At 39.3% G+C, this 10,004-nt stretch overlaps 1 protein-coding gene across 2 annotated transcripts in view; it reads left to right on the forward strand.

The window, feature by feature from the left end:
* The first annotated feature begins 4,789 nt into the window (after positions 1 to 4,789).
* The window catches only part of podn (podocan), a 14,895-nt gene continuing 9,680 nt past the window's right edge, over positions 4,790 to 10,004 (forward strand). The window contains exons 1-5 of one of the 2 annotated variants that reach the window (XM_087180107.1): positions 4,790 to 4,967; positions 5,795 to 5,872; positions 7,281 to 7,565; positions 8,457 to 8,550; positions 9,850 to 9,914. In XM_087180107.1, the coding sequence (XP_087036233.1) occupies positions 7,299 to 7,565; positions 8,457 to 8,550; positions 9,850 to 9,914 (426 nt within the window). In that variant the 5' untranslated portion in view covers positions 4,790 to 4,967; positions 5,795 to 5,872; positions 7,281 to 7,298. The remainder of the gene's footprint in view (positions 4,968 to 5,794; positions 5,873 to 7,280; positions 7,566 to 8,456; positions 8,551 to 9,849; positions 9,915 to 10,004) is intronic. The other variant, XM_023429216.2, reaches the window with a different exon arrangement.

Genomic DNA, 10,004 nt, shown 5'->3' on the forward strand with positions numbered 1-10,004 from the left:
TCCAACACGGCAGCGACCTGGTTCCAGACTGCCACGCTGTAGTTTTTCCTTTGTAAATGGAGGAGCGTGGCTAAAAGACAAATCTGTTAACTAGCTCTGACCCAGATTCCACTGCAGCTTTGGCTTGGCTCTCGTAGTTTTGTGGGTCTTACTCTGTAGTCACACTGGGGTTGTTTCATTGGTCACTAATGACTGCTTTTTGAGTATGAGATTTCATAAGTGTAATAATGTCTTATTTCTTCCCTTTTATTTCGCAATGGAACATTTTATATTTGATTAGAAATGTTGGACTATTTGCTTCAAACTCATATTCAAAACATGGTTAACAAGAAGAATAATGTTAATTGCTCTAATTTCCATGTGAATAGCATAATTGATTAATTTAAAAGTTCACAGTAAAGAAATAAATAAATGTTAGAAGTTTACTTGTACTTTTTAATCAGTGAACTGATTGCACCGGTCACAGCTGCATCAATTCTGACCATTCTTTTTTAAATCTTTAATATGTAAGTCTTTCAACTTTGTGGAATAATAAATCAGTGGCATGCCCCTCTAATAATATAAAGTTGCGTTTCTGCTTGCCCTAATGTCACCACAACCCTGTTACATAATGTAGCAGTGATTTATCATGTTATTCACCAATTATTACTACCCTGGAAAATAATTACCTGCTGAAAGATGTGCTGTGTTGTACGTTTCTAAAGAAACTCAGGGGTTTGTTTAGAAGAAGCAGAGGAAGAACTGGCGCAGCAATAATTACCAAACAAAAAAAAATCTCTCTCCTCAACAACAAACAAGTGAATTTCCTTGATTACATTATAGTAGACAAACCTATTTACTGCATCCTGTAATAAATGTCACACTTATGTGATTTGCAGTGTCGGTTTGTTAGCGATGACTAAGAGCAGCAGCTATGGGGCTTTATTGGACACATTTCATATTACAAACACACTCTGGGTGGGACTTGAATCCTTGTTTCATGTTCTGGTTTTACATGAGGCAAAAGAGCCGCCCTTTTAAGAGCTGTGCTCAGTGAAAAATGGTTTCTTCAAGTAAAAATTAAATGGATTAGTTTATAAGAATGTAGACAAAAAGAAAAGGCGATATCCCAGCTCTAATTGATAGAAAGTGTAAACAAAAACTCTTCATGCAGGGTCTGTTTGTGCATTTATTACATAAACACAGCAGAGGCAACAGTGTAGGTATCAAATAATTTTCATTTTCTCCTAAAAATAAAGGGTTCCCTACTGATCTGTAAAATGGCAGACACAATCCCTGCTGTTCTGTGTTGTGTCCCGTAGAATGAGATCAAACATAAACTGCAACCTGTTCACAAGAGTTGTAAAATGAGTCTGTTGGAACGGCCGTTGCTTTGAGAAAGTTGTTTGAAGATGTCTTTACTGAAACAGTGGAAACATTTATAAATGACCAGAGATCGTCTCTAGGGGAAAACAGTCTGCCAAATAATACGATGAGTAGTAACGAGAACATGGACCGGAGCTTGTTTTCTCAAGTTTCAGTAAGGAATTCAAGGCCACGAACCGAGGTCTGTCTCTCTGTCGGCCTGAAAACAGCAGTTCAGCAGACGTGATCAGAGAGTGAGACTCAAAAAAAAACCCAGACTCACTGTAACCGGAAGCGGCCTAGTATCCTCCACCCCACTCCAACTGTCTTCATTCTTGTCTGTAGTTGGTGGCTGCAGTTCCAGTACAAAGAGGAAGGAAAGAGGGAGATCTACAGTTTAGAAAAAAATACTAGAAGCCACTTCTAGATGATCCAGTTAATGAAAACAAAATATTTTCTCAGTTTTAAATTTCATACAACATAAATGCTGAAATAACTGATGGATAAGCAGATTGTGTAGATATCCCTGAAGGGATCTTAATGAATTTCTCACTTTTTTTTCACTATTGTTGGCTCTAGGCAATTTTCACATACCGATCTCTAATGGAGGAACCTACAGAGGTTTATATTATGTCAATATAAAACAGACTCTTAGGAACCTTTTTTCAACAATTGCAATCCATTTCCCCTTATTAAGTGCCAAATTACATTGCCCTTTTCATGAAATGTCCAGACCATCAGCTGTTAAATACCAGATGGTATCTTGGAAAATAAGGGACACATAAAGTATTACCAGTGTCTTTACATGAGGAGCATAGGGATTTATTACCAAGAACAAAATCAGGTGGGAAGGAACTGTCACTCAAGGGAATGACCTGGATTGATTGAATACAGTGGACTGTGGAAGAGATGTTGCATTCACATGCTCCTGAGAGGGTCCCAGTGTTGTTAATATATAACTTTTCTAACTAATCTGGTCACTGTATCTGAATAGCAACTCTTACCACCTAATATCATATTACAAATGAAATGTTACAAAAATGCAATACATGATTTTTCACCATTAATCAAAAGTATTTAACATCAACTAAACATTTTTTTTTAGTCCATCGTGTTTTTGTGCATATGATATCAACAATTCATCAAATTGTATACCATAATTTTCAGTTGAGAACAAATGTTTCTGACACCGTTTTCATTTTGCATGGGTGCTAATTTTACATGCTGTTTTCACAGAAATACAGTAAATTGATTAACATTTTAGGAAAGGCTTATTGCTTATTTGTGTTCTTGCTGAGAAGACTAATAGAATAGAAAGCCTTTATTTTCATTCATTCATTCATTCATTCATTCATTCTTGCCTTTATTTTAATTGTACAAAAAAAAATATAAAACAAAATTTGGAGAGCTATTCCTGATCAGTGAAAGCAGCAAAAACACACAATAGACAAAAGGACACAAAAGAATATTGCAATAAAATGGTATTGAACTAAGAAATAGAGTCAGAGAGCTAGGAACCGCTGCTTACCTAATTTCCATACAGTTACCGTAAAGCTATAACCACCAGGCGGTTAGCATAGCTTAGCATAAAGACAGAAAACAGGGGGAAACAACTAGCCTGTCTGTCACTCTGAATTGTTAGGTAGTAAGCAGGGGGGGAGGGGGGTCTTGAATTCACTGCTCCTGGCCAAAGATAAAGCAGAAAATATAACATGTTATACAGAAGGTAGTTCCGACCAAGAAATTTGATTGGACGAGAGTCATTCCATGAGCGCCGATATAGAGTACAACTGCACTGGGACTTTTAACTATGTATCACTCCGCTTCACAGGTGTTCTATTAACCGTTAATCAGGGTTACATTAACAGTCGTTATCCATCTTAGATTGTAGCAAACTTTGCAAAGATGAATATATTTCAAGAAATAACATTTGAATTAAAATGTGTATGGTCGTCAGAAGAGGATGAAGGTAAGAAGCCTGGATACTTCAGCGCACACCTGAGGTAACGTGTGGACAAGGTAGCAAGCTAGTGTGCACTGTGCAGGTCAGGATGTTACTTAGCAAGAGTCCAGTAACAGTCCAGTTGCGGAACTATTTGTGTTGGCGTAGCCGAATAAATGATAAAATTATCAAACAAATCATAATCTGTTGCTGCTTATTTAACTAATATGACGCTCGTGGAACTGTTGTATAAAGCAGCTAGCTGATTGATTGTCTTCGGCCTTCGGCTTTGTACCTATGACCGAACCACAGCCGTGCTGATACTCAGTACAACATCACTCCCTCTCGTTCGATACTACTCAATTAACAAGTAAGCTTTGTTAGCTTTGGCCAAGCTAGCTGCTCCCCTCCAGTCATAACGGTAAGCTAAGCTAACCAGCTGCTGACTGTAGCTTCATATGTACTTTACAGCCACATGAGGGATATTTATCTTCTCATCTAACTTTCCCGAAATGTTGAAGTATAATGGTAAAGTTACAACATTTCTACCACACAATTTTTAGATGGTTAAAATACACATAAAAAATATTATTAATATTCTATAGTACCTTGGAGTTAACATGTTTTAGATTCTGTAGGGCAGTGTGCATGTCCTGTTTTTTTTAAGCTGTTTTATTTGAATGCCTTACATACAAAAAACAAAATCAGCTGAGGAAGTAAAGATGAGAAATAAGGCTAATTATTTATCAATGTGAAGCTGATAAGAAAGGAATCAGAAAAGTAAAAAAAACTAAGAGACAAATGCACTTGAAATACATTTTGTGTTGATGAATCATCCCAAAACACTTCCGCCTGTAAATCTGAAGTTCAGTGAACTGTGCTAATGCATCGTAATGGTAGCAGATGTTCACACACTGTGCCTAATGGGAGGTGGGCTTGTTGAAAAAGAGGCCTAATCCAGAAACACGTAGGACATTAGATCACATGCTGACACCTCTTTTTGGCAGGCTACTCTTCCACTTCTTACTTTATTATAAGAGTGTTTAGGATGACTTATGTGTCTTCCCCAAATGAAAGGTATCTCAGAACATATTTCAACTCTATAGCTCAATAATCTGCACTACAGATGTTTAAGATTCAGTATCTTCTGAAGAACAAGAGTGTTTTTTAGCTGTTTTAATTTTTGAAAATCCAAGACACAGCCACCCTGTTTGAAGGGATGTGATCTTTAAGTGCATCCAAGTGTTTCTTGTCCCAAGTCTGCAGAATGTTTATCATCTCAGATGAATCATGTAGGTTGGAAAGGTTTTGTTGCATGTAGAGGAATTTTTACCAAACCAAGCTATAACAGCTCAAACTCATTTCATTTAAACTGGAAAGACCAGCTACATTGAGGGGGAAAAAAATCAATACTTGGGAAAAAAATATGAGAAAAAAAGGAAAGAATTTGTTTTTGGCTCCCAGTCAGGTCAGAGCTGTCTCTCTTACTCACTCCCTTCCTTTTCACTCTCGCCTGTTCTCTTTCCTTTCTTTCTTCTAACTTTCTCTCCCACTCCCACTTCTCTCTCACATCTGGAGGGTATCTGGTGCGGCTGTGTGACTCCTCGCCTGCTATGGGACAGCCTGTGTTTGGACTGGACGTCAGACTTCAGTGCATTTCAGCAAACATCGTTGGGAACGGGTAAAGTACAGTAGTAGACCAGAACGTTGCTTTTGCAGACTTTACTGCTGCATGTTTTACAGATGGCTGCAATGTTATATGGAGTTGAGCTTAAAGTGTCGGCGTCATTCATCCATGCATGACATTTCTGGCATGATGATCCGGACTACTTAACAGTGCAGCATAGCCACCTCACAACCTCTGCTCAGCTGAGAGAGTAGAACAAAATGAAAACAATATGATGACTTTTAAGATACTCAGTGCATTTTCCCTTCAAGCCCTTAAATAATAAGGTAACATGAGATTGTTGTTGACTTAGTGAAGGCTGTAAACTCCTCTCTGACCCCTGGATGCTATGATGTTTTCATTCTAGCAAGGGTTGACATTGTGCAATAAGTGCAGGCAAGTGCACAGGCTTTTATTTTTCATTTGCTGTGGGTGTATGCATGCTGCTGTGTGGATTTTCTGCTGCTGTGTGCATCCACTTGTGTGTGTGTGTGTGTGTGTGCGCGTGTTTGCCACAGTCCCTCTGGTAGCTGTTGTGCGACAAGCAGAGAAGGCTCTTCTGATGGATGGCTTTTAGACTTTTGCCTTGAGAGCTGCCCTGAGTGCCCACTTGGAATATTTCTATCAACATTGGTGGAAATGATTAGAGGGCTTTTTCAGGTCATTGCAAAACACTAGCGTCATACAAACACTGCTCAGCCGATTGCGGAGGGCTAGATTCACATTATTTTATTTAATTTAAAACTGTAGATTTGATTTTTCTGAAGGCATGTGTGTGAAATGTTTGGAAAGCAAACAGAGTAAGCTGCCAGGGTGATGCTTATTTTCTTTTTTCAAATTAGCCCTTGCAGTGAAGACTGAAGCTTCAGACACAGCAGAGAGAAGGAGCAGAGAGACGACTGTCTTTTGTTGTTGTCCTGGTGCGTAAATGATGTAAATCCTCCATCAGTTGAATTCATATTTAGATGTAAGGATACTATTTTTTTCCATACACCAGTTAGAAATGGCACCGCAGGGAGGGATTAAGGTTGGCAGATTGAAAAGATTTGAAATGAAATGATGCAGTCCTTGTCCATAGTGTAAATGAAACTGGAAGGCAGATAGCTACATGTGTGTCTTCCTCTCTTTGAAAGGGTATTCCGTTCCTTTAGCATTGCACTTCCATAAAATTGGCACACTTGAGAGAAAAAAAAGGGTCACATTTGTAGCTGAATTTTACTCTCTAGATTTACTGACCTAGCTTTGAGCTTTGACAATTCTCTGAATCTCTTATACAGATTTAGTTTATACCAGTATACAGTTTGTTCTATGTCAGCTGTTCTCTAAACATATTGGGTTTAGTGTGTCTCTATGCATCTGACTAGCTTTGCTGCGGTTTAGATCATGTTCAGCAAAAGGAACTTGCAGTGTTTGAAATGTAGCTGTGCGCTAAATTGGATCTATCTCTATCTTCATGAATGAGTGTGTGACTATAGCTTCAGGTGAGTGAACAGGTGGCTCACCTGTTTAAATTACAAACAAACTTAATCCATGTCCATGTAGTTACTGGTCAATATATTGACCTGACAGTTTCAGTTACACTTTTTCTGCCATCCAAAATCAACTGAGGCAGATGTGACATCTATTCATTGAAATTACACAACTACATTTGACACTTGACGGCTTCATAAAATCATACCTAGTATAAGATTTGAACTTGTAGAAATTCATCAAATGATCTTATTTGTAGAAAGCTTCCCTCATACCGAATGAATTGCATTATCAAAAGGATGTCACCTATAGAGATGAACCCAGAGAGAATTATCACTAACTCATAAACTGCAGTTCCTCTCACTTCACTCGTACTTTAGCCTCTTTCAGCTCATTGTTTTGTTTTTAAGGCCCAAAAGTTTATTTCCGTTCACTATCACTCGTCAGTCATTTTCAACCACAGCACCTAAAACTGATGAACTTGTTCACAAGGTGATGATATGTCAGTGTTAATACCTGCAATTTGCAGGTAGTAAAAAACAGGCTGAGTTAGTCATGAATGACTGACTTGCAGGATGCGCACCTTCTCACACCAGAAGCTGTGGAGCAGTGACTGACAGAAAGATGCCACTTGTACAATTTTATATGAAAGCCCATCAGTGGTGCTTCTCACTCACCCCCCATTATAACTACATACACTCAATTAAGAAAGTCCCAAAGTATAAAAAATTCGCTGGCTACTGCTTCAAATGTCCAAAGAGTAGTAAATTGCAGCTTTTATAAGCCCTTGTTCCCAAGAGCAAAAAATACTCCATGACGTGATTTTTTAACTTTATTGTCCGTGTGCTTTTGCAACAGGAGAGCTCAGCAGTGGACATGGCCTTTCCCAAGCATTCCATCCTACGGGCCCTGAGTGTGCTGCTCTTGGCCTCGGTTTTGGTGCGTTGCCAGGCCCCCCTTGAACCAGTGGAAGAGGAGGAGGGAGAGGAGACCAACATCACAACAGTGGTGACGAAATCTGATCCGGTCCTATGTCCGCCAGAGTGTAGCTGTACAGCAGAGGGGGCAGTGGACTGTGCTGGAGTTGACCTCACCGAGTTCCCCGATGAGTTGTCTGATAAAACCCGCCAGCTCTCTCTACAGGTCTTTCACACACACATGGACATAGGCCCAATCCCATTTCTAATTTTTACCCCTACCACTTGCCCCCTGCCCCATGGAACTGAGTTACAAGGGGTAATGGTTGAAATCTGCCCCTACGAAATGGGACACCCCTTTAAGAACGTGATACATCAGCAGTAGTCTCCGATGGTTTTCACATTGGCAGACGCAACGTGTTTTTGCCGCAGATTCAACATGCCGTCAAAATGTGAAAATCACGGACAAACGTAATTCTTTCACAACTTCAATTTCATCGATCATTTGAAAAAGAAAGAAAAAACACTGCTATATTACCAGGCTATTGTTAGTGATGCTCTGTAGGCAGGCATGACAGTCTGCACTGAAATGAAAGCGGTAAAGTTCAGCAAACTCGCCGCTGGATGCCATCAAATGGGGTTGGAGAGCAGCATTTTTGTGGCTTTTATGAAGAAGAGGACCATAAGTCATTGAAACAACATTAATCTAAGACAATACAATGGTTGTCGTAATTTTTAAATCTTTATTAACGGAGAAAATTTAATATGTCAGTTTCCTTGGTCGCTTGGGTCAGTTACGCAACAATCTTGCCGGTGAGTCGGAAAGCATTTGGGGAAATATCTCATAGCACTCTGTTTGAAGTGTGCCCCTGAAAAGTCTTGGTTTGAAGGGCCAGTTAGCTCTTACACTTCACCCTACCCCTCCAACTCAACAAGAATCGGGACACCCTACGCCTAAACGTGACCGCACAAAACAGAGGGCTAGGGGCAAGGGGTGAAATGGGATTGAGCCATATACATCATACACATATATATTTTTTAATTCAGCTCAGAAAATGGGGAGTTATCAGTGCAAAACTCCTGTATTTTCTGTCTGTGTTTTGTCTCCTGATACCAGAACAACAAAATTGAGGAGATAACAGTGGAGCACATTTCCCACCTACATCAGCTCGAGACTTTCAACCTTCAGAACAACTGGCTCACCACAGATGGTAAACACTTAACACAATCTAAACACCTAGCAGGAATCTAGCGTAGAGCAGATGAGGATATTGAAGACATGTTCACAAGGTTGTTTTTTTGTGGGACAAACAGGACTGTTGGATTTCTGATTGTCGTGCTCATCTGTGGGTCTGTGCTGCCTTGCGCCGTACCAAGTCAGAGCCTCAAAAGATCAATTTGGAATCATTTTAGTTTGATAAATAGAAGCAGAGGTTTTGCTGTTACAGACTATCTGGTGAGACCAGTAGTTTATAGTAGCTAGTGCTAGTCAACTTTTGTTTGATATTGCTGCGTAATTGATTGAATTTACAACTGTACTTGCATTATTTTTACTCTATATTGTAGCATTTACTGTTATCTTGTAATAGTCCCAGTGTCTGCAAAATTATTTCACTTGAAAGGCAGAAAGTAAAGTTCTGAATTGCTAATGCTTGCAAACAACATTGCAAGTCCACAACAGCTGTATGAGGGCTAAACCCTGTGAGTTTGGGAGGTTCAGATGAAACAATTTATATCCATATATTAGATAGCATAGCTAGAATAGCCACATAACAAGCAAAACCCGTGTCATGTAACCTTCTGATTAAGCCTGCATTGTTCCTGCTAGTGGCTGAATGCCAGTTGGTCATTGTCACTGTGGCCAATCAAGAATGCCAAGATGAACAGATTCAGCTCTGTGGATTTCTGGACAGCTGTGGTGACTGCTGGTTTGCTAAAGCCCTAACTGTAGCTTCCCATATCATTGTGACTCAAACATTTTGTTGTAATGGGATAGATTGTATGCGAGGTAAATTGATATGATGAGATTGTATACCAGTCAATCCCAGCTGACATTGGGTAAGAGGCACGGTTTAGAGTCGACTTACCAAAATATTACCCCAGAGCTTAGAAAAAAATTAACAAACCACATAATGACTATGAATCATTGAAGTGAATAAAACAAATCAAATCAACAAAGTGTTGCATAATTTCCACCTTCACTGAAGAAGTGTGTGGGCCTTTCAAGCTTGTAGTGTTAAGTAACCTACAGTATGTAAATTTACCTGTTTGAATTTCCTTTAGCTCTCCACATATCATGAATTTCCCCTATGGGATAAATAAAGTATCTATCTATCTGTATCCCTAGTCCCTAGTAGTCCCACTACAAACTACCAATTTACAATATGTAAAATTGGTGTCATTTTTCTTGAACTGCCTACTATGTGTACCGGTACATATAATTATATTTTGGCTGGTGATGTGTGCTTAAACATATTGATTAGGAATGCAGTATGCTTTTCTGTTTGCAGGCCTTGAAGATGAAGGTTTTGAGATGCTCGAACAGCTGGCCTATTTATACTTGGCAAATAACAAGGTGAGTCATTTACCAGACTTTCAAATGTTTGTTCTCTCTACTTACCATTTACAGAAAGGAAAGCTGTGCCAAACAACAAGTGCCCCCCCC

Source organism: Seriola lalandi, unplaced genomic scaffold (genome assembly GCF_002814215.2).
Source record: "Seriola lalandi dorsalis isolate HSWRI2012SDOR001 ecotype SW California unplaced genomic scaffold, Sedor1 jcf7180002054890, whole genome shotgun sequence".
Taxonomy (NCBI): domain Eukaryota; kingdom Metazoa; phylum Chordata; class Actinopteri; order Carangiformes; family Carangidae; genus Seriola; species Seriola lalandi.